The 26,196-nt window shown below is 43.0% G+C and overlaps 1 protein-coding gene across 1 annotated transcript in view; it reads left to right on the forward strand.

Moving 5' to 3' along the window:
- Positions 1 to 26,196, forward strand: part of LOC146785399 (putative serine protease K12H4.7) — a 625,777-nt gene that overhangs the window by 574,686 nt on the left and 24,895 nt on the right. The window contains exon 8 of the mRNA XM_085634403.1: positions 1,831 to 2,039. Coding sequence (XP_085490529.1) covers positions 1,831 to 2,039 — 209 coding nt within the window. The remainder of the gene's footprint in view (positions 1 to 1,830; positions 2,040 to 26,196) is intronic.

Here is a 26,196-nt window from a genome sequence, read left to right on the forward strand (position 1 = left end):
GAGCATTTGGCGCCTAAACCCATGGCTTGAGTGGGAGCTGAATACTGGCATATCCAACTTTGAGTGCCACAGCCTTTGACATTGCCCCAGTGAAGGAATTTGATTTCCATTTCAGGGACCAAGTCAAAAGGTCAAAACTTTGACTGGGGTAACCCTCCTTGTGATCCGATCTCTGCTCCATCACATTCACCCTGTTGTTTTTCAATGGCGCTTTACTTATTATTATTTGTTTAGGTGCTTTTTATCTTAAGACTTTAAAAATGTCTATATAATATTCCCCTTATCCCATTTTAATAATTTTGATGTCTTTTTGTTCATTACATATTTTATTAGTGGTCTATATTGTTTTTGGAATTTTATTATGTTTTATTCTTTGTTTTGAAATTGTTGGCACTACTTGAACTTAACACACTGTTCTCTGTGGATTGTCTCCTGCACCATAACTACCATGGTTTGAGCAGCGATTCTGGAAGAATTATGTTTTAGTCTAATCACCCTCTCCCAAATTAACTCAATTTCTGATCTCTGCCAGTGCTAGAAATTCTACATTTGGTTATAAACCTTGTTGATGTGGGGAAATTTAGTGTGGGATTGTCTCAGCAAGTCAGCAATGATCCTAGAGAAGTTTTTATGGTGTATAATCTTTGAGAAAATGTGTGTTAGAACAGGGTAGTCAGTCCAACATTGGTCCACAAACCCATGGTTGATTTACAGGGTATCCACAAGAAGAAACTGACTTCAGAAAGTGATTTATTAGTTGGGGTGAACTGGTGTCCACCACAAATAATAAAATCACTGTCTTGTTGAGTCCAGTCAAAGATTTCTGTAATTTAAACCTAAGTTCAGCCTCTAGCAGCTGTGGCACAGAGGAGACCGGCTGAACTTAACGAAAATGTGTAAAGCATTTGGAAGTACCAAAACAGATCAAATGTCAAAAACACAACATAATAAAAAAAAAAACACTCCAATTCATAGCAATAGTATGAAATTTAATGAACAAAATGACACCAAAACGACAAATCCAATAAGGGGAACTGGAAATACAGTTTATTTGAACAATTTAAGAGAAAATAGCGCCAAGATGCGTAAAGTGCTAATTGTGGTCAATGGTCATGCTAGACTGGAACCTAGGTGAAATTTGAACCGCAATGTCTGGTCGGGTACAGCAAGTAGATGGAAGTAGGGAAGTCTGAAAAGGTTTTATCTCATTCTGAAAAGGGATTTTGTCTTGAGGAAAAACTCATTCCATGCAGGCCAAGCTTGAAACTAAATCCAACACCAGTTAGCTATTTTTTTTTTAAAGTCTGTCCCATTGGAGCAAAACATTTTTTTTAAATTTCCATTTTTTTTTTTTCTGGTGCCCAAGTAACCACAGGAGCACACTTGCAAGGCTCCCAGCACCTCATATGGAGCACTTAGAGACTCTCATGGTGTCAGGCAAAGGGCAACAGCAAAGTACAGTTTAGTTGAACACCAACTACCCAAAACATTCAGTAATGTGTAGACCCTTCCAAGTATTATCAAATGTTGTTCTGATACCTTGCAGATTTCTCCTGAATGTCCTTCAGTCTTGATTCAGCAGTTGTTGTATTTTCCAACTTTGGGCCATTCATTATGGTGTTGTATTTGCATTAATGACGGCATTGTATTATGTTAATGCTTCAAATTAAAAACAATAAGTCCCAAATAGGGGATACGTTTCAGTGCCTTTGATAACGTAGATTAAAACCCCAGAAATATAAAGCTGAATAAAATTGTGTTTTCTTCTGGCAACAACTGAAGTCGCACTCTTCTTTTATTTTTTTTATTTTTTTTCCTGTTTTTTTGCAGCTCCTATGTTCAGCAGTGCACTGATATATTTGGTCCAGAGTTCAATCTTACAAGAGTTGTGAATGCTGCACAACAAACCAATGAGAATTATGGAGGTTGCAATATACAGAGCAGCAACATTATCTTCCCCAATGGCTTGATTGACCCATGGCACATCCTAGGATTGACCCGAAGTACCAGTTTGAATTTACCTGTTGTGCTTATGAATGGTAAGTGTTTTTCTTTATATTGATTTATTTCATATCCTGCTCATTTATTAGTAAAGGCGAGTAGTTGTAAAATTGGATATGAACAATAATAGCTACTGAAAACCAAATTTAACTGCTCATGTGTTCATTGCACTTTTTGTTCAACTTGCGTTTACTTTGTTCTTCATAGACCCATATCTCTCTGCTATGGTAATGCAAACATTGACAAGGCTAATAAGGCTTGCATTTCATGTGGCAATGTTGAATGCATTAAAAATGTTATAAAATAATGATAATATATGTATGGTTTTTAGGTTTCACTTTTAATTGTGCTTGCACCCTTTTGGCAAACATATTGCTCGAAAGCTAAAGTTGCATTATATAGCCAAAAGATGTCCTCAGAGAAGAATGCAATGGTGATGGAAAGCTGTAGTCGAAGGTTCTCACAGAAGATGGAGGAATGCAGTTGTATTAAAGGAAAAACTGGTATGCTCATATAAAGTTATAATGTAGGCTGGTGATAGACATATTTCTACCATACAAAACAAAGGCACGAGTGCACTTCTTGAGTTTAGACATCTTTAGAAAATGCATTCAGCAGTGCCCTGCATTTAGGTGCAAGTTTTTCACAGCCAGGCTCAGACAAGTGCTTGAAATTTGAAGTCTCACTATGCAACCTACATATGACCTCACAGGAGAGTACAATTGAAATGAAAAGCTTGTTACACTGTACTACATACAGTCTTATTCAGAAGAAAATACAAGGACATTTAAAAGCTGACGTTGATTTTCCTACCAATAGAGGTCCACACAGAAGAGTTCAATGGAGAGGGAAGCTGAAAAGATGCTATACTAACAGTAGAGGCCCTCACAGAAGAGTAGAGTGTTCATGGAATAGGTGTTGCACTCTAATGCCAACAATAGTTCTTATTCCGCCAAAAAATGAACTATGTCATCAGGGCCCTTCCTGGGTATAAACTTACAGTGCAAAAGAGCTAGTTCTTCAAAAGGTGTACAATGTTGACACCTTGAGAAACTAGGTCCAAGTTTATCTCAAACAAGTGCAATAAACAAACATATTAACTTCTGAAAGATCACATATGCCATGGACTGACTTCCACTTCCATGGTATTGGCCATTTTTGCAGGGTTACCCCCAAACTTCTTGCTTCTTCCTCCTATTTTTCCTGACCTGCTTTTGTTGGCTATAGGACTCTGGGCACTTTTCCAATGCTAATCAGTGCTAAAGTGCATATGCCTTCCGTGTAAATTATGATTATGATTGGTTATCAATGATTGGCTTATTTGATTTACTGGTAGTCCCTTGTAAAGTGCACTGAATGTGTCAGGGCTTGTAAATCAAATGCTACTAGTCGGCTTGCAGCACTGGTTGTGCCACCCACATGAGTAGCCCCGGAAATGTGTCTCAGACCTACCACTGTAGTGTCTGCACGCGCAGTTTGTATCTACCATATTGACCTGGCAAGTGCACCCACTTGCCAGGCCCTAACCTTCCCTTTTCTTAAATGTAAGGCACCCCTCGGGCAGGTTGCAGTGTATGTTGAAGATAGGACATGTACTGGTGTGTTTTACATATCCTGATAGTGAAATACTGGGTATTTCGTTTTTCAGTATTGAAAAGCTGTCTGTCCCATAGGTTAACATGGGAGATGCACTGTAACATCTTACCAGTGTAACATTCCATTGGTACAAGATATAGGAATTGAGTTTAGGCTCCCTAAACTCAGAAATTAATAACACATCTTTTAAAAAAGGTGGTTTTTAAATTGTGTGTTTGAAAATGCCACTTTCAGAAAGTGGGTTTTTCCTATTTGACCATTCTGTGTGCCTCTGCCTGCTTGTTTGCTCCCTGTCTGGTTTTGGGGTGACATGAGCTGGGAATGTGCATTCACTCTAGACATTCACGGGAGGAGGAGCAGCTCGGCGTGGCTGTAGAGCCGGGAAACAGCCTTACAGTGGGGGGCAGGACGGGCAGCGTGGCTGGCGCTGGCCGTTCCGGGACGCAGATGGGCTTGCCTTAAATAAATCTGCATAAAGGGAACGAGAGCAGCCGCGTGTAACCAAGAAGTGCTGTGGTGCCCTTCAATGCAAAAAAGATTGTGCTGAACAAATGATAAATTAATTAAAGTGTAAGGGCATTTGTAACGGGGGCAGTCGCCACTAAACAGAAAACACACCCAAAGGTGGGACAAAGAATATCGTTTGAACAATAAAAAGAAACCAATTTAGAAAAGGCACGGGAAGCAACAAATGCGAAGCGTGGGCGTGTTCTATCCACTCATTACAGCATACCTCGCAGAGCAGCGCATGCATGCTGCCTCTAGTCTTGACCGAAAAATCCGGTCATAACAATTTGATTCTCCTCTGTGAAGTGGACTTTAACATTTACGCACTTGTATCCCCTTCTCAATGTGCACACAAGACTCCTAACATCCTTCTTCCTGTCCAAAAAGATAGTGAGACACATGCAGAACACACACACACGCACGCACCCTCACACACACACACACACACGCACCCTCACACGCACGCACCATTTAATAAATTAAACAAAATCACTTTGCAGAGCAAGCACCTTCGTTCAACAAACGCGTCAGACTCTTAAGCTTGTTTACTTTCCTCACTTTCACTCCCATCTGTATCTTCCTTTCCATCTTCTCGCAAACCTACAACCGGTACCAGCACTTCACAGCTTTAAGTACTGCCTTCAATGGAAGCACCACCAACTCCTTGTTTTCTTTAATTGAGTCTTTCTTCCTTTATGTTCTAAAACAAGCTGTCACTTGCTGCATGGTGCCACAGTGCTCAGATGCCAGACCTTACCATTGCTCAGCTCATGGATTTACATCGAATTTATTTAACAGGTATGGTGTCGCTAAAGTATGCCTCTTCTCAAGCAACTTTGATCCCATTTTTGATTCGGCCACTTGATCTTACTCGCACACTTTCTAGTTTCATGATGTTCATTAAACTTTTCCTTAGCCAGCTTCAGCCTTTCCCTTTCTACAGCCATAGACTGATCTACTCACGTGGACAAAAATATCCACCATGGCATGCCTTGGAGTTGACCACACTTTACCTCATGAAATTAAACCAATACTGGTCTAGCCAATGCTAGGATTCCAGGTGATGTATGTGTTGGTTGTTTGAACATGTGAGGTAGTGTTGAATGAGCCAGAGCTAAGGCTGAAGTCCAGTTTGGCTCAAAGAGCCAAAGAACTGGCAGACTCTACAAAACGTCACCTCAACTGGAAAATATGTTGTAAATCACAGATATTAGATAAGTTGTGCCTTGTGCGAGACCATCCCTTCCTGATCACACAGTCTCCCTGATAAATCCATATCTTCTACGCAATTTACATATTGCGGCTCACAGTTTACAACACTGAACCAATCCCAGAATGCCCACACTGTGCAACGTTCACTAAACACATTGTGCGACTTGTTTCGATCATTAATGAATCAAACATCCTGATGCGGTTTCCACTTGGAGATCATGCATTGTAAGAGTGGAGGGGCAAGGCAGAAGAAAAGCTCCAAACAAGGACTTCCCTACAGTATTTAACTCTGTGTGATCTTGTGTGGAAATTTGTTGAACTTAAGGAACAGTTCTGTTAACCGAAGCCTGCACATTGTCATGTCTTCTAAGTAGCGCCCAGACCGCCATACCCCAACCTCCCATGGGCCACGTGAAGTCGAAACAGTTCTTATTACTTCTGCACCTATCCTTTAAACAAGAAGGGCGTGCAGCTCAGACCAGCATCCAAAAGATGCAACAATTAGTGTGTTCTATTCGCACCCTGCGCATCACCTTCCTTGCTTGGAGGAAGGAGAGATGCTGCTGAGCTCCCTCAACATATGCAGTATGGATTAGTAGGCACCTTATCCCAGTCCTTCACTCCCCACAGCACCACCCACCCCCAACTGCCGAAGGGTTAGTCCGGATTAACTCAATAAAAATCCTGCCACTGGCCATCAACTTTTTCTGCTGCACTAAAAAGGCTATAAAGTTCAGCCCTCGTCTTGGCTTATTTGTGGTTTGAAGATTATGGGCACATTGGGCCAAGCCAGGATCCGGTTCTAGCCAGGCACAAGCCTTCAGTAGCTCGCCCTCGTTTGTATATTGTAGCCTAGCAGGGAATATTGTACAATGGTTTGAAGCTGTTCAGGTGTGTTGGATTTGAAGAGGGTCTTTTCAAAATGGCTTGTATCTATTCTTATTTTGATTGGGCGGGGACTGTCCTTTCTTAAAGAGGCTTTTAGAATGCTGTGTATCAAGCGTAACTCTAAGCCGATTGAACATTCCTCATGGATTGAATGCTAGAGGTAGCAATATTTGTATTTGACAGCTGTGCAGTTCTGTGATAAAGTGGCATTGTTGTATGGGAGTAAATTGCTAAAGTGCTTGAGGCTGACTAAACCACAAGAGTTTTCTAGTCTTCCTCTGTCCCTGCCAGCGGCCTCTTACCAGGAGCACGAGGCAGTTATGCACAAGGAAAGCGCAACACAGATGTATGAAACCTGTGCATATTTCACGGATACATAAATGATTTGGAAATCGATTACCTTTGTGTGATCACAGCTTTATAAATAAATGGTGCATCAAAGCCTAAATCGATAAAAAAGGGTTTTGTGGGTAAACGGGAGAAGACCGAGCAAAACATACTCGCAACTGGCCGATTCTCTCTTTTGGGCTGCTGAATCGATTTAAGAGCTTGTTCGAAAGATAGTAGTTTTTTTTTTTTTTTTTTAAATACAGCCTGTGAACGTGAACTCTGTTTATAAAGACTTTCAAACCGTGCCTGGTTTTCAGAAACCTGAATGTTTGACTTATGTTAATATAGTGTTTGGGAAAGCCATCGCCATGGTTTCCAGGCACAAAGCCCAATACATCTCTGCAACTTTGCTACTGAAAAGTCAATCTCATAAGCATGCACGGTTTGCACCTCTTGCCTGTTCTCTTAACTAGAGATCTGTGGTCTCCTAGGAAAACCGTGTCAGCAGCAAGGAATGGAATAATCGCTGAAAAGGTTTATTTAGGTCAAATGTTTATGCGTCTGGCAGACTTGAAAGCAGGGCAGAGATCACTTTGATCTTCAGCGTGCACACATAGAAATATAAGCACATTTTAGAGCTTATTTTCACTGTAATAAATGTTATGTTGTAATAAATGTCTTGCAAAACACTTCTGGAAACAGACGGGAATCCTGGTTGGTAATTAAATGCTTCCTTCATCTGAAAGTGAGTGAGGAACGGTTAATTGTAATAGGCGAGGTTTGTGAATACTTCCAAGATGCATTTTGTAGTGTCTTGAGAGTTAGCAATGACAGAGACTCCGTAGAGTTGCGACTTAAGTGTTAGAGTGGAATGCAATGAAGGCTGATTTAGAAGGAATAAAGACGTGTAATACTAGGCTCCGTGTGTGGCGTAGTCATTGGCGGGTACCCAGGCTGTGGAGGACGCTGCACATATGAAGTTAAGAAGACAAGCTTGAAAGCAGATTGTAACACAATTGCGAACCTTAGTTCAGTGTCTATGACAGCATAGGCTGCGATGCAAATTGCAGAGGCCTACACTATATTGGCTAATTCAGTGTGACTTTATCGAGGAAGGACTGCAGGTTTGGCAGACCACGGACTGTATTACATACACGCCGTGCCCTGGGGGCTGCTCAACAGGTGTGTGTACCCTGTAGCACTATGGTATCACATAAGGATTCGCAAACGCTAGTGCGACCCCCTTCTGTGATACCAATTGTGCTGGCACACCTGTTGAACCAGCACTATCTTCAGAGATCGTTAGGTTTGCCTCTGCACCCGTGCCACATTATGGATGCTGTACAGAGGCAAACAGACCCTTAGGAGGTACACAGTTGTTGGTCCCATTATGGACAGCCCTCTCAAGATGTGAAAGGGGGTCCAATGGACCCTCCAGGTGCTTCCCCTGAAGGATGGCTGCACTCACTGCACCCGTCTTCAGGGGGATCTCTATTTTCTTTAAAGTGAAAGCAGCTGTTGCCCATACTGTTAAACACAGACTGGCTTGTAAGCAGCCGCTTCTTGTTTAATTGAATGTGCGGCCGAGGGCAGCACCATGTTTACGGCTGCCTTGTGTGCAGTGCATTGATTGTGGTAGGGCGTGTTGGCCCTTTTTGCACCCAGCACGCCTACTTAAAGGTGCACCGTGGTGCAAAAAAGGATAGGGTGCCCCCTTACATATTACAGGTCCTGGTGGTCATTCATTGTTTTTTCTTTTTTGTACTGTACAAACTTTTTTTACTGATGTCTATTGCACGAACTCTACGAGTTTGAAATTGCTTACAAAGTATAGGAGTAAAATGAGTAAAGGAAGCATTCGGTGAAAACCACTTTCAGAGCACTATGTAAAGCATTTGCAATTTTCGGAGTAAGAGAAACACTCAGTGAAAAAAAATTCAGAGCACTCTACAAAAAACATTTACTTTGACAGGAGGAAAACAATCTTTTGTCCCCCTATTTCGTGTTGTTACATAGCTCCCTCTTCTAAGGAGCTAATGCTTAAAGCCCCCTCGCCCACTCTGTCCATTACGCCTTTGAGACCAGAACACCCTCTGCAAAGTTGCAAAGCTAAACTGTCTGCAAGTTCCGATTATTTAAAAAAACAAATCTTCTAGTTTATTAAACGAGTAGCTGACAAGCATTAAAAATATATCAATAAAGGGAACGACAAAATGGATCTGAACAACAACATGAATATTTCTGCTGCTACTCCGTGATAGGTACTGCAGCGCCCAGCAATCGCCTACCTTTCCCTAGGCTGCACCTATGAAGCCTGCCCATCTAGCAGTGCCAGAGTGCCTGATTGGCCAGTCCAACATGGGCAAAGTAAAGTCTGTTCCTATCTGCCGAAAGTATCATGGTCGGACATCTGGCAGTGGGTAATAGGATGACACTGTTACCAAGTGGGTTGTATTACCATAACATTTTATTTACAGTATAAAACATTTCGGCTTCTACAGACTTATAGCTGCATTACTGTTCTGCTTTGGTTTTTCCTCCTGATAGAACCTGCTCCACAGAGCCTTTTTAACCCAAACCAGAACGTTACCCCCTCCCTAGGGCCTTTTTACACCTAAATAACCACATATATATGTACCACCTAAGGACAGGGAATTCCTATTATATATTTATATCTTGCGACCTCAGTCAGGCCCAGAATCTCCTACCTATTCGGCAGCGACACACAAAGTCTCGCGACCTCAGTCAGGTCCAGAATCTCCTACCTATTCGGCAGCGACACACAAAGTCTCGCGACCTCAGTCAGGTCCAGAATCTCCTACCTATTCGGCAGCGACACACAAAGTCTCGCGACCTCAGTCAGGTCCAGAATCTCCTACCTATTCGGCAGCGACACACAAAGTCTCGCGACCTCAGTCAGGTCCAGAATCTCCTACCTATTCGGCAGCGATACACAAAGTCTCGCGACCTCAGTCAGGTCCAGAATCTCCTACCTATTCGGCAGCGACACACAAAGTCTCGCGACCTCAGTCAGGTCCAGAATCTCCTACCTATTCGGCAGCGACACAAAGTCTCGCGACCTCAGTCAGGTCCAGAATCTCCTACCTATTCGGCAGCGACACACAAAGTCTCGCGACCTCAGTCAGGTCCAGAATCTCCTACCTATTCGGCAGCGACACACAAAGTCTCGCGGCCTCAGTCAGGTCCAGAATCTCCTACCTATTCGGCAGCGACCCACAAGATCTCGCGGCCTCAGTCAGGCCCAGAATCTCCTACCCATTCGATAGCGACACACACACGATCTCGCGACCTCAGTCAGGTCCAGAATCTCCTACCCATTCGGTAGCGACACACACACGATCTCGCGACCTCAGTCAGGTCCAGAATCTCCTACCTACACGGCAGCCTTAGCACGAGCTCATCCTATTATTTACTATATATCAGATCACACAAAGACTATTAGTTGAGCACAACCTGTTCTCTTAGTTCGAGGGGCTTGTTTTCCCCCTCATCCAGTTACCACTTACCTGACCAGGATTAACCTCTGTTCATTTTAAGGCAACTCTGACTAAAGAATAGGCTATCCTCCTATACAAAAGTACACAACACATGCTAACGTACAACAAGCTAAATACTTTATTTAAATGCCACATGCACATTCGCAGAATACATTATATATATAGACAACCTGCAAGGAAAGTGAAAGGTTAAGTTGTATACTCTAATAGTAAAGGGTTAACATCACCTGATGATATTCAGCCTGTACTCAAAGGTCATCTAGGTTCCCTTCCCGTCTGCGCCTTGGCTTCGCCTGGAAGTCACACCTCTGCAGTCACAGATCTACTCCCTTCTCTTTTTCTCCTAGTCACTGGAACCTCCTCCTCATCAGCTGCTCTCTCCTCTTTAGATTCAGGTTTGTCATCTGTCTTCCCTGGAATAAGTAGTAGCTTTACTGCTAACGGCCAGATGCCGCCTATGGTCTAGAAGCAAGTGCCAGTATCTGCCTCAGACTTTCACTAATATAGATGTGCATTCTCTCATGGAAATTTCCAGCTCGAAACCTGCCGCCCACCAAATTCCTGTACCTCCCCGTGCCAAGGACACGTTCCCAGCCGGCCGGCCTGTTGTAGTGTCTTCGGCATGAAGGAGAATACAATCCTTCGATAAGGGCCGGCCTGAACCGGTTCTCTCCAAGCGAATAACACCTCCTAACTAAAACACTGCCTATGACCTAGAAACTTCCCAAGCTGCCAGAGCAGGAGGAAAGATGGAGTCTCTCCCGTTTAAGGCCTACCAGGCCTGAATGCAGCACAGCTCCATTAGATACCCTTACTACAGAACATATTACCCCTAATGCTAACGAATCTATCCCCTAGGATATGTATGCAAACCCTGATCTATGGGGAAGAACACAGGATCATGTTGAAGTGCCTAATAAATAGGCTCTATACACTACTCTAACCCTTAGACTTGAATGGAAAGAGACTGAAGTCACATTAGGCCTCCCTTAACACGGGAAGGCCGGGAAAATCGGGCAGTACATTCCACCCTTGACTTCAGTCTATTATACATTCAATAAACATGACTAACATCGGTGGAGGAATAACATCTCTCCCGTTTAAGGCCTACCAGGCCTGAATTCAACACAGCTCTATGAAATACCCTCACTATAGGGCAAGTTATTCTCAAGGCTAACGAATCTATCCCCTAGGATATGTATGCAAACCCTGATCTATGGGGAAGGACACAGGATCATGTCGAAGTGAATAATATCTCTCCCGTTTAAGGCCTACCAGGCCTGAATTCAGCTCCATGAAATACCCTCACTATAGGGCAAGTTATCCTCAAGGCTACCGAATCTATCCCCTAGGCTATGTGTGTAGGCCCTGAGCTATGGGTAGGAGCACGGGATTGTGTCACAAGTGTCTAATAGATAGGCCCTATTCACTACTCCAGTCCTTAGACTCGGATGGAAAGAGACTGAAGTCATATGGATTGCTCTGCAACACCGGAAGGCCGGGAAAATCGAGCAGTACATTCCACCCTTGACTTCAGTCTATTATACATTCAATAGAACTAACATCTGTGGAAGAGTAATATGAAACAAAACTAACCGATCTATGTCTAGTACCAGATGTGCAGAATTGGAGCAGTGAAGGGATACACTGAATAAAACAACAGATAGCGATCAAAATGCCGATAATAATCAGAATATCTAACAATCGTGTCCATGTTTAAGCAAAAGACAATCAATGGCCGCTCGATTTTGCAAAATGGCTCTACGTCCACCCTGGGCGTCTAATAGTAAGTCGGATAAGACTGTAGAAGTATGATTAATGGATTTCACCATCCAGCAGGCCATTTTCTCAGTAGATTTGGCATTATAGACTGCCAAAGCAGGAACACCAATAATTCTCATCCACACAACTTTACACACACAGGGAAGTTTGAAGCAAGGTAGAGTCAAAAGGCAGAATCACATTAGACCACGTCAAAGCCGATAGGTCAAAATCATAATTCACCTAACCCAAATAACATTATACGCTAAATCCCTCAGTATACAACATTGAGCACATGTGTGCACCACCACCCACAAGACTGCACCTCAACATACCATACCTTCTATTCTTGGAAAGACTATTTCACTAAAAGGCAGAACACACTTAGGTCAGTACAGAATGGTGGTGGTTGAGGGTCACCATAGAGTGTCAGACCACAAGTGGCTGATTCACAACATAGCACCCCATGACCCTTGATCATCACCATTCACATATGTCAAAAACAAAATCCAGCAAATAGCAACTGTATTACATAACCGAAAAGCAAAATGATCATTAAAGTACTGCATATCGTAATTAAAAGCAAAAACCATTGAAAACCACATGTCTAAATTAAAAGTCACAACTACTAAAAAGCACATGTGGAAACAGCAACTCATATCTTGAAGCTGCTACACAAAAATACATAGTTCAAAACAAAGCATGACTTAAAAAGCAGCAAAAAACTCATCAAAGGTATGTGATAATCACTGTAGAGCAAGTAAAGTTCGCATTCTCCAAACACATGTAGTAGCCATGATTCAGGTGCAGCTAGAAATAGCTCATAGACATCCGGATACATGTTGAATGGATTCAGAAAATAAATCAAGCAAGCTCTTGAAAGCTCCTAATGCTTCTAATAATTAAACTGGATACTCCACTGTCAAACTCAGACATAGTAGCAACAGCTACAAGTTATTACTGTTCACTAACTCAGAAAATATTTACTCTGAGCGCTGCAAAGCGTCTCTATTGATCTCCATCCCTAATAAAAAAAAACAGTCCTTCAGTATGAAAAAACACACCGTCTTCATGCAAATAATGGCGGCCGCACGTGAAGGAAACATTTCCACACTTTGCTGATCCCATTTCGCTTTGAAAGAAGCAGGCCATCATGCTCTCCGGTACACATCAGCAGCTGTATCTTCTCGATAAGGGAGGACCTCATCCAGTCTGGATCGCCACCGGCATCAGCCGCCACCGTCTCGTATTACTCCAGGCTTGGGGGGGGGAAGGGAAGGGGAGGGGAGAGGGAGGGCCCCACTCACACGGGAGAAGGGAGTCCCACTCATACGCGGAGAACTGGGCGAATCTGAAAAAGAAACAAGCATCACTTTTCTTGCAAAGAACATCTTCAAAAGTACAATATTATAAGTTCTGTCTATATAGGTCTCCTCCAACTCTGGGGAATCGTGTAATAATACTACTAACGCTTTAGCCTCTAAAGTCTTGATAAAAATCCCTCTGTTTCAATACACAGCAAGAAGGGCTGGGGCAGTCTCCTTCTCTCACTTCTCTCACTGCACCCCTCACAGGTGCTGCCCCCCTTCACAAATCTCCGCGGACACTAAATGGCCTCTCGCCAAAGATAACAAGCAGAGGCTTCTCCGGCAGTCTGTAGCTCACACCTTATCTCCTTCAAGGTCGGAGAGAACCGCACGCCTGCCAACTTTCTCGGACTGTCTGCAACTCGCCTCATGGGGGGGGGGAACCTGCGCCTGTGCAAACCTCCCAGACAGTTATGTCCAGGAAGCAGTCCCTACCTATGGAGGAGAGGAGCTGAGATGAGATGACCCCTCCCGTAGGAATTCCTTCTCGGACTTCACAGAAAGCCTGAGCCCTGCCTAGCGTTGCTGGATGATCTCATTGCAAGACTCCCAAACAGCAATCTGAAAGACGCTGTGAAATGACCCACTTCCAGAACAACTCTTTACAGGTCTGAGAGGAAAAATAGCTGTAACCACTCCTTACCTCCAGCAAGACTGCACATGTCTTAATCTGAAAATGCTCTCCCATAGGCAAATCACATTGCCTCTAACCCTGTTTTGTTCAGTATTTGTTGGGGCGCAAAAGCACAATATGTGTCCAGCATCTGAAATTAAAAGCGACCTATTAATTCCCTGCACTTTCCTGCAACTAAAAAGGGCACAGTGCTCTAGAAGTATCTCACGAAATAAACGTTCATGTTAATGAAGTGGCCACATATTATACTTATTGTACACAATCAGCTGTACACATCCAAAATCACATTGTTGCAATTCTCTTTTAAAGCAAAATATATCATACACTGTCATGTCTCTCTCCAAAATGCCATCAATCACCTATTGAATAACACCCTTCCTCACAACTACGGAGACTAGAATTTCAAGGGAGTCCCACGTTTCAGAGCCATGCTCTGAGATCTTACTTGCACTTTACAACTGAAAACAGTAGATATGCATTCCTTAACTAAAACTTGAAAGGGATCCAGCCCTCTCTGCCTCACGTAGCAAGCTATTTATAAGCACTCTTCACAAGACACGCTGAAATATACACATACCAATTCTAAATCAGCACAATGAGCTCACTTCACGAGCCAGCACATCATACTGTCTGCCCCCAATCAAATGAATCAAGTGATGTTCAAAAGTCTGTCTCCAATTACACAGCCCACTCCCGGGCTAGGGCTTCACAAGGCATTGAATCCCAGCCGGGAATATCAACAGGCAACTTAAAAGTATATTTACATTGTTTAGAACAGATCATGAAAAAGAGAGAAGTAGAGAAAGAAAAGAAAGAAGAAGAAATGCTAGACACACCAGTATATTACAAAGAACATACAAACAAAGTCACGCACACGCTGGCAGCAAACACGGGACAACACAACGCACACAGAATACGTAAACGGTTCACGACGCCAAATGTTCTGCTTTGGTTTTTCCTCCTGATAGAACCTGCTCCACAGAGCCTTTTTAACCCAAACCAGAACGTTACCCCCTCCCTAGGGCCTTTTTACACCTAAATAACCACATATATATGTACCACCTAAGGACAGGGAATTCCTATTATATATTTATATCTCGCGACCTCAGTCAGGCCCAGAATCTCCTACCTATTCGGCAGCGACACACAAAGTCTCGCGACCTCAGTCAGGTCCAGAATCTCCTACCTATTCGGCAGCGACACACAAAGTCTCGCGACCTCAGTCAGGTCCAGAATCTCCTACCTATTCGGCAGCGACACACAAAGTCTCGCGACCTCAGTCAGGTCCAGAATCTCCTACCTATTCGGCAGCGACACACAAAGTCTCGCGACCTCAGTCAGGTCCAGAATCTCCTACCTATTCGGCAGCGATACACAAAGTCTCGCGACCTCAGTCAGGTCCAGAATCTCCTACCTATTCGGCAGCGACACACAAAGTCTCGCGACCTCAGTCAGGTCCAGAATCTCCTACCTATTCGGCAGCGACACACAAAGTCTCGCGACCTCAGTCAGGTCCAGAATCTCCTACCTATTCGGCAGCGACACACAAAGTCTCGCGACCTCAGTCAGGTCCAGAATCTCCTACCTATTCGGCAGCGACACACAAAGTCTCGCGACCTCAGTCAGGTCCAGAATCTCCTACCTATTCGGCAGCGACCCACAAGATCTCGCGGCCTCAGTCAGGCCCAGAATCTCCTACCCATTCGATAGCGACACACACACGATCTCGCGACCTCAGTCAGGTCCAGAATCTCCTACCCATTCGGTAGCGACACACACACGATCTCGCGACCTCAGTCAGGTCCAGAATCTCCTACCTACACGGCAGCCTTAGCACGAGCTCATCCTATTATTTACTATATATCAGATCACACAAAGACTATTAGTTGAGCACAACCTGTTCTCTTAGTTCGAGGGGCTTGTTTTCCCCCTCATCCAGTTACCACTTACCTGACCAGGATTAACCTCTGTTCATTTTAAGGCAACTCTGACTAAAGAATAGGCTATCCTCCTATACAAAAGTACACAACACATGCTAACGTACAACAAGCTAAATACTTTATTTAAATGCCACATGCACATTCGCAGAATACATTATATATATAGACAACCTGCAAGGAAAGTGAAAGGTTAAGTTGTATACTCTAATAGTAAAGGGTTAACATCACCTGATGATATTCAGCCTGTACTCAAAGGTCATCTAGGTTCCCTTCCCGTCTGCGCCTTGGCTTCGCCTGGAAGTCACACCTCTGCAGTCACAGATCTACTCCCTTCTCTTTTTCTCCTAGTCACTGGAACCTCCTCCTCATCAGCTGCTCTCTCCTCTTTAGATTCAGGTTTGTCATCTGTCTTCCCTGGAATAAGTAGTAGCTTTACTGCTAACGGCCAGATGCCGCCTATGGTCTAGAAGCAAGTGCCAGTATCTGCCTCAGACTTTCACTAATATAGATGTGCATTCTCTCATGGAAATTTCCAGCTCGAAACCTGCCGCCCACCAAATTCCTGTACCTCCCCCTGCCAAGGACACGTTCCCAGCCGGCCGGCCTGTTGTAGTGTCTTCGGCATGAAGGAGAATACAATCCTTCGATAAGGGCCGGCCTGAACCGGTTCTCTCCAAGCGAATAACACCTCCTAACTAAAACACTGCCTATGACCTAGAAACTTCCCAAGCTGCCAGAGCAGGAGGAAAGATGGAGTCTCTCCCGTTTAAGGCCTACCAGGCCTGAATGCAGCACAGCTCCATTAGATACCCTTACTACAGAACATATTACCCCTAATGCTAACGAATCTATCCCCTAGGATATGTATGCAAACCCTGATCTATGGGGAAGAACACAGGATCATGTTGAAGTGCCTAATAAATAGGCTCTATACACTACTCTAACCCTTAGACTTGAATGGAAAGAGACTGAAGTCACATTAGGCCTCCCTTAACACGGGAAGGCCGGGAAAATCGGGCAGTACAATTACTTACATAACTAAAAACAATTTTAAACAAACTATTTAATGCAAAATAAACATTACCATTAAACAATTTCCAATGCTTACAAAAATAATGTTGTAAATCTTTAGGAGGGAAAATAAATAATATACAGGTCTGCATGTCCTTCAAGATTTTCTGCTAGGTGGACCAAATTACTTTTAATGTGCTTTAAACCTGTACAAATGTTGAGCATACATCTCCTAAAGTCGGGCTTCAAATTCTCTTGGTGATATAAAACGCATCATTCCTTGTTCTGACGTCGATATTACTGGTAGTAGACCATGCTTTTTGATTGACTATGCAAGGTCCAACTCCAAGCTTCTTGAATAAATCGTGGTTGATTTTCATCTTTTAAAGGCAAGTTTTGTTGGAAACTCTTGATGAACTCCTGTAACAAAACCTAATTTATCTTTCCGTCCCCTAAAGGGCAGGGAGATGGAGTTTATTAATTTTTTCGTAAGAAGAACAGAAAAACAACCAAGCATGGCTTTCTGGTGCATGATAATTTCCTTTTTTAATCGTTTTTTATTATCATTTTGAATATAGCAATAATAACAGTTTGATATTTTAAGGCACTTTGTCACTCATCCATCCAAACACCCTGTAATTTTTTTCTGTTAAACTGAGTGTATATATCAGACAGTTGTTAGACCCGCGATCCCTGTTTGGCTGAGTTAGGTACCTTAGGCCAAGTAGAGACCCGCATTCCAACGTCAGGGAAAGGAAGGTCACCTTTTTAGATAGCCCCACTCACCCCCTCGGTAGCTTGGCACGAGCAGCCTGGCTTATCTTCAAGGCAAATGTGTAATGTATTCGCAACCACACTCACAATAATCCAATGATGACGCCACAAATAGACCCCACACGAGTTTTATAAAACGAGTATGAACTTTATGTAAAAAGATATATGATAAGACCACACGATGTAAAACCAACATATGAGGTTGTGTAATATTTCTCCATGCCAGTTGTGAGGCCAGCCAGCCCTTGTAAGTTCTGGCGATGGCAATGAGCACTTCTAATCATTCTCTTGTACTCCTAATCACGTCATACAGTTCGTAATGAATCAGGTACTTTTGCAATGTAAAAATACTGTAATGCGTAAGGCAGCAATCAGACACTCTGCAATGAAAAGAATGCAATGCGTAACGCAACAATCGGGCACTTTGCAAGGTAAAACAATGCAATACGTAACCCAACCACCAGATATGTCGTTCTGCAATAATGAGGCAATGCTTATCCACTTAATCAGGTAATTCGTTATGCAGGAATAATGCAATGCGCAATACGCTAATCAGGTAGTTCGTTATGCAGGAACAAGGCAATGCGTCATACGACAATCAAGTACTTCAGTATACAATAATGTTGCAATGTGTAATACATCAGTCAAGTACTCCACTCACAGAAATGGAATACTACGTAGTACACTCAGGCCTCGATCATCAGGCCTTAGGCGGTCTCTCTGCCTCCTCTTCTGACCTTCAGTCAGCCTCTCACAGTTGCCCCCAACACAGTACGATGTAATTCCAAAGTGCAGCATTCCGGCCCTGGTACCGCCACTCCCTTTGGCAATACGGGTGGAAATATGAGGCGAAGCAGAGGCTCACGCTGCCAACACGAGCGAGAGACCGAGAGCGTCTCCCTCCGAGCCCGCGCCCCGCCCCAGGAGTCGACACACGTTACCTGGGGGGCGCAAGCCCACTCTCCACTCCTCGTCCAGCGGCTGGGCCTCCAAGCAGCTTTGTGGAATGGCAACGGCGTCTCGGGCCAGCAACTCAGCTCCTCCTGGACGGCTGGTCCGGGCCGCTTCACTTACGAAGATCTCAGGCTGCCACAAAGTACATGTACACACCGTCTCTGAATCTTCCTTCACTCCGAGTGCACGATCACTGGGCACTCCACACACACAAGTCCCCGGCTGCACGAAGATCACATGCACAGCGTCGCTGAGACCCACTTTACTCCGGTGCACACGATGACAAGGCAAATCCTCACGAAGGTCTCATGGTGTACAACGCACCCAACGGCGTTGAGACTCACCTGGATTCCGGTGCACACGATAAGGCGACTCCTTCGAGGGTCTCAGGCTAGACAGAGCACACGCACACAGCGTCTCTGAGACACACTAGGACTCCAGGTGCCACGATCACGGGGCACGCCTTACAAAGATCTCAGGCTAGACAGAGCACACGCACATAGCGTCTCAGAGTTTTCTTTTGAAACTTTTGTGTTCCTGTGTTTCCGAACAGGGAGCCAGCTCACCTCAGGTCCTTGGGGACAGTTACCTCAGGACACAGCACACCGCAAAGTCCTTCAAGCAGGGGGACACAGCACACAGCAAAATCCCTTTAGCCTTTCCTTAGTTGAAACAGCAAACTGCAGGCAAGCCTCAGATCACACAGCAAGAGCAGTCCTATCCATCAGTCTCTTCAGTTGTTTCTTCCTTGGCAAAGGTCCTCTTGACCATGAAGTAGCTCCAGTCTTGTTCACACTTGATCAAGCAATTCTCCAAAGTACAGGGGCTTCAGCTCTCAGTTATACCTCTCAATGGCTTTGAAGTGTTTGTGCTACAGGGGAACTGACCCCTGTTCAAACCAGTTCTGGGTGCCTCCCTGCCAGTTACATCATCTTCCTTTGATTAGTGGGGGTCTGGATTCTCAATCACTCAGCAGGAGATGGGACAACTGTTTTATAGCAGCAGCCCAGGCCTCTTCAACTCTAGGGGCTTCTCCTCCCGCTACACTCCAGATGCAGGTCAGCCTGTTGCTGTCTCACCTCCTCCCTGGGTCAAGACATTCGCCAGATCCTATCGCTTTCAAATCCAGACAGTCAATCCACAGCCAGGCAGAGACGCACAGAAATGTTGGAGCACAAAACGCAGCCACTTTCAAAAGAGTGGCTTCTGAACACACAATGCAAAAACCACCTACATAAAAAGATGTGTTATTACATTGTGAGTTCAGGCATACTAAACTTCACCATTCCATCTTAAGCCTTTGGGAGGACAGGCTGGAAAACCTATTACACAGCCCTCCCATTCTGTCCTATGGGAAATAGATGGCCTTTCAACAGTGAAAACCGACCTAATTTGTGTTCAGGAGATACATATAGAAATCTCGCAGAGATTTCTATTGGAACAACTGGGGTATAAAGTTCTGACTTGTACAACTCAGGGCACTAGAACACGTGGGGTTGCAATACTGGGACGGGGGAACGGAATTATATTAAAAAAACAACAAGTAGATAGACATGGCCACTGGATTTTGGCGGAGTGTCAAATTCAAAATTTTAATTTCACGTTATGCTCTATTTATGCACCAACAGTTGATGATCCGGAAACCCTTAACCTTATAAACTCTAAATTACCCAACTGGCCTCTCCCCATTATACTTTGTGGTGATTTAAATATAAACGGTATCAATGGGTTGTGGTAAGAAGATCCTGCAAGGTTTCTCGGTAGAAAAAAGAAAACTTATAGAGCATTGATACAGCTCATGCAGGATAATGGGTTGATTGATATTTGGGAACATATGAACGGAGGAGGAGGTAGCACATATTATTCTGCCCCCCATAAAACTCTAGCTCGGCTAGATTATTTTTTGACTTCTCCCTCGATAATACCGATGGCGAAAGTTAAAAAAATGCCCAGATTGATGTCAGACCATAATCCGCTTTCTATGGAGATCTCTATACCCTATTCACAGAAAAGTATGAATAGTTGGACTTTTGAGAGAGCTTTGCTCCAGGATATAGAATATGTTACATACATGGAAATTTGGTTGAGAGAATTTTTGGAAAATAACAGGGATACAGCATCACCTCAAATAGTATGGGATGCTATGAAGGCAGGTATTAGGGGGGAAACTTTAAGCTATTCTCTTAGACGGAGCAAACAGGAAAAAGAAGGTATAGAGAAAAAGATAAATCTAGTAGCAAAGCTAGAAGAAGATCTGGTAAGAAGTATAAGGCAAAAGGAGGATGTGACAAAAGTAACGCAAAAATTAGCTCTGGCCAAAGCAGCAGTGAGCGAAGTATATGCCGCAAAGGCAGCTGGCAAATATCTAGCTAGAAGGGAAGAACAACATGAATATAGTGAACAGGTAGGTCGAATTTTGGCGATTAGAACCCGACAAGCAGCTACTCACGGACAGATATCAGAAATGACCACCGAAGTAGGAGGAGTAGCAAAAACTCCAAAGGAAATCTGCTCTGTATTTCGGAACTTTTATAAGAAATTGTATAGCAAGGATAATGGAGAACCAGATGCTCTTGAAATTGAGGAATATTTAGAGTCAGCCTCCCTAGATAAGCTTACAGAGGAGGACAAGAATTCCCTGTAGATTAACTTTACTCCGGAAGAAGTACAAAAAGCTTTTCTAAATCTCCCGTCAGGGAAAGCAGTGGGACCTGATCTAATACCAATAGAATTTTATAAGAAATTCTTCTTAACTTTAGAAACAGATATTAACAGACTCATGGGCTTAATACTAAACAGTGCAGCCCCTCCGGGGTCTTGGGGAGAAGCTTCAATGGTGGTGTTTTTAAAAAAGAACAAAAACTCTAAGGATCCAGTGTCATATAGACCAATTAGCTTAATGAATAGCGATGCTAAGGCTTATTCCAAAATCTTGGCAAACAGGTTGAGCATGATAATTGGGAAGATAGTATCACCTTGGCAGCATGGGTTCATACCAGGGAGGGGGACTGCAGATCATATCAGAAGGGTATTGGCGTTGTTGGATGGTACGACGGCCTCACGAGACCCTATATCTTTAATATTGTTGGATGCTGAAAAAGCGTTTGACAGGGTCTCGTGGGGTTTCCTGTGGGCCACAATGAATAAATTTAACTTTGGGAAAATTTGTATAGGAGCATTGAAAGCCCTTTATAAACTCAAGCATTAGATTGAGAGTGGGGGGGGAATTGAGCGAGGCAATAAAAATTGACCGTGGGACTAGGCAAGGATGCCCCTGCTCCCCTCTACTCTTCGCCTGCTATATAGATTCATTCATTAGACATATAGAAAAAAATAAAAACATCAGCCCAATCGTACTTAACGGTTATGAGACTAAAATTCTGGGATACGCAGATGATCTAGCAATAACATCATCATCACCAATTAAAGCAATAGGGGAAATTGAAAAGGAGGCTAAAAAGTATGGATTATTATCAGGATATAAATTAAATCAAGGGAAAACACAAATAGTTGTAAATCATTTTGCTGAAATTGATGATGATAGAGTTACGAAGTCTGCGGTTTATTTGGGGATTATTATAACATCTGATTTATCGAAGGTTGTGGAAGAAAATTTAACCTCATTAATTAAAAAGTCTAAATTACAGTTAGATAGGATGGACAATTTACACCTAACAATATTAGGTCGCTGTAATGTTATTAAGATGTTGTTTTTGCCCAAGATTATGTATCTATTCCGGACAATTCCTTTATTATTTACTAACAATTGGTTCAAGGAAATAGAGGGGATCTGTAATCGCTTCATTTGGGCTAAGGGTAGAACTCGAAGAGCCAAAAAAATGTTGGCACTCCCTAAAGATCGGGGGGGACTGGCAGTTCCTGATTTTAAGGCATATTATTTTACTTCAGTCCTTCAGTATTGTAGAGGACTCCTAGGTGGGAATACAAAAGATACCTGGAGGGGTACCACAGGTATTCCGGATATTTACGATCTGTTGGTTTTGGATTCCAACAAAGGACTTCTTACATATAAGGAACTAAACTACTATAAAAGAACGAAGTTCAAGTTGTTGGGGGCGGTCACTTCAGTCTGGTCAATTATCCGGAAAAAAATTAAGTTAGGGAGAATGAATTTCTATACCCCTTTATATATGAATGAACTTCTTCCAGATGTATTCCACGACGAATTGATGAGGCGCTGGGATAATCTTGGGGTCGGTATGATCGGTGATATAATGGATCAGTCAGGATTAATAAAATTTGAAAGGGCACAACAACTATATAATTTGGAACGTAGAGATTTTTTAAAATATTTACAGATAAGATCAGTATTGCAGAGAAAACAAGCAGGTAATTGTAAGTATAATAGGATAGATCTGATGGAATTTGCTCGAGATGAGGTCGGCTGTTCAATTTCTCAACTTTACGGGGCATTATGTCAATATAATGACGATGATAGAGGAAAGGTATTTGATAAATGGAGAACTAAATTAAACTTAGTTGGGAATGAGGGAGAAAAATCACTTAGGTTTGGAAACACTGTCTTAAAGGTCGCAAATTTACAGGCACAATATTACAAGACGTTGTATGAATTATATTATACTCCGTATAGAATAGCCCGTTGGGGGGTACGAGAGGGATCTCCTGCCCAAGATGTCAGAGCTTGGAGGCAGACATGATACACATGTTTGCAGCCTGTCCTAATTTAGATCCCTTTAAGCAAGCTATTGAAGATTTCTTTAAAAATGAATTGGAAATCTCTATCAAGTTAACTAATGAGATCATGGTTCTTGGAGTAGTAAAGGAGGGGCAGAATGTACCCCATCAAGAATTTTTGTTTATTGCAATGACTTTGAGTCGGCTTTGTATTGCAATGGCATGGAAAGATGTGAACCCTCCTTCGTTTCAACAATGGCTCTCAAAATTATTAGCTATCTACACCCTAGAGAAGGCTTTATATGAAAAAAAAGGATTGAATGCAAAACAGCTTGGGAAACGGACATGGGCCCCAGTTGAAAAATGGAAACTTAAACTAGAAGGCTAGGCAGGCATATGCCTATTCAGATAGGATTATAGATGGTGGTGTTGAAAATGTTTAACCATTACTTAAACGTGTTCTTATCTTAATCTATGTCTCTTTCTATAGATTTTTCACTATTTTTTCTCTTCTCTCGGAAAGTTTATACAAATTTTATTTTGCATCTCGTCGTTTACTTTGAGAGATTAAGATCAAATGGAAGGCTTTTTTTTATTTGTTTGTATTAGATATATATGTTAAAGCGAATAAATGTATATATTTTGTTTTTCTGATGATGACCAATAAAAAAAAAAAAAGAAAAAAGAAAAACAAAATTGTGATTATTTCACTGTCAGGACATGACACACACCTTAGTACATGTCCTACCTTTCACATGCACTACACCCTGTTCAGGAGGGACCCTAGACCTACCATAGGGGTGTCTTAGGTGCACAGAAAGGGAAGGGTAAGGTCTGGCAAGTGAGTGCACTTGACAGAACAACGTGGCAGTTTCACAAACTGCGCGCAGGCCCTGCAATGGCAGGCCTGAGTTCCCTTTTTAAGGCTACTTGTGTGGGTGGCACAAATAGTGCTGCAGGCCCACTGGTGGCATTTGCATTACCAGCCCTGGCACACATAGTGCACTTTACTAGGGACTTTACTAGTAAGGCAAACATACCAATCATGGACAACCAATTACCATTACTTTATACAGGGAACACTTACACTTGGACACTGGTTTAGTAGTGGCAAAGTGTCCAAAGCATCTAAGTTGGCAACAATATGTCAGAAAAAGGTCTAGGGGGAAAGCAAAAAGTTTAGGGACTTTAGCCAAAAAGGGCCAAGTCCTACAACAGTCAAAAAGAAAACATTTTTAAAATGGATCTGTTTATTGGACATTTATCAATTGCAGTCCAGTTCATAACCTTTTTCTCGGTATTTCAGCCAGTTCTCTCAGATTCCCTGTTTTTGTGGGTCACCCGGGACTTTATAAATTGGTACTTATCACTTCCTCTCACTAGGGGGAGTTGGACTTATCCAGTTTTAGGCTCTTGCATTTGGCTTGTACCAAACCCAGTCTTAGGAAGGGCTTTTCGGCTCTTGTGTACTCATCTTCTAGAATGTTCATTAGGGCTACTTTATATCTATATTGTACTATGTGGTCTAGTATTGTTTGTAATGTGTCAAAGAGAGTTTTACAGGAGAACCTAATAGTCCTACCAAACCGTGTGAAGGAAATCGCCGCATTCGGTCTCGGATCCGTAACATTTTGCATAGTCTTTACGGTGTTAAATAAACTCTGTGTTAATATTTGAAACAAATTAGACAGAATCTACTTGATATCCCAGATTCTCTGGGTGCCCGTCTGGGCAATATCCATTCTTTATTCACGAGGTCCCTGATATCCGTCTCCTGAGCATCCCTCAATTTATGAAAGGTTTCAAGACTGTTTATATTCATGAATTTGAACTAGGGAGATGCAACCTCTATGTGGTTGTTGTCATTGTGATATTTGCCTCCAGGGGGCTGCAGCCACAGTCTTTTCAATTTCAGTCAAATAAGGTCACAAAGCATGCCTATGTTGTAGGTATCGAAACAAATGGGTGTGTACCAACCCATATTAATTTCTATTTCATCAAATGATTTAATTATTTCAGAGAAGGCAAAATTGCATAGTGCAGAGATACATAACCAGTCCAAATCTCTAAATCTTCTTTAGCATTGACAGTTGGGAAACACCTTCATACCATTGCATTTGTCTGGGGGTAGCATGCAATGCCTCCAGCATCACTCTAGTGACTAGCGGTAGACTTTGAGCCGTCCAGCCGCCATGTAAGTAATGCATGGAGGAAATCTTGCTCACGGCTCACAGTTTAGTTTCATCTGTGGGGTCTCAAGAAGGGCCGTACTTCCGGTCATTTATTACTTTCAGGTGTGTGGCTCCCTAATAACAGACAAGGTATCCCATGTCCAACCTTCTGTCTTAGGTGAGAATGTACAGCGCCTGGTCATAATGTGTCACATGAATGATATCAGTAATGACATCAGTATTGTGAAGAACCAGGTATGGAGTATCAATGAGTAGTTTTGTATAATGTACAGGACTTTAGAGGGAAGGATCATTTTGATCAAGGTTATTCTTGCCATTAATTATAGCGATTGAGCAGATCAATTGAGGGTATGTGCGTAATGACTGTAATAGGTGGTGTTTATTTTCCACTCTGGCTATAACTTCATTTGATATGATTATACTAACCCTGGGCGTAGTTTGCGTAGTAGCTACGCGAAGTGCACTTCGCGCTACGCGTAGCACTACGCGAACTGCGTAGTGCGGTAGGAAATGCTGTTCGCGATGATTGCACAGTGCCGGATGCTTGTCCGCACTGTGCAATCATTGCAAACGGCATCTTGCACAGTGCAAGCGGTCGTTTTCTGCCGCTCGAGTAAATTTGTACTCGAGCGGCAGCTTTCTTAACGCGGATTGGTAGTTTCTCATCGCGAGCAGTTGCGAGCATACGCGACCACTCTCAATGAAAAACCTGACCTCCCCGCATTGAGAATCTCGCCGGGAGGTTTATTTTCCACGCTCGATATCGGCAACTTGATGTTGCTGATCGCGAACGAGGAAAGTCTCACCGGGAAGTCATTTTGCTCGCTCGCGGGTGCCAACTTGACGTTGAGGACC

This window comes from Triturus cristatus, chromosome 11 (genome assembly GCF_964204655.1).
Source record: "Triturus cristatus chromosome 11, aTriCri1.1, whole genome shotgun sequence".
Classification (NCBI taxonomy): domain Eukaryota; kingdom Metazoa; phylum Chordata; class Amphibia; order Caudata; family Salamandridae; genus Triturus; species Triturus cristatus.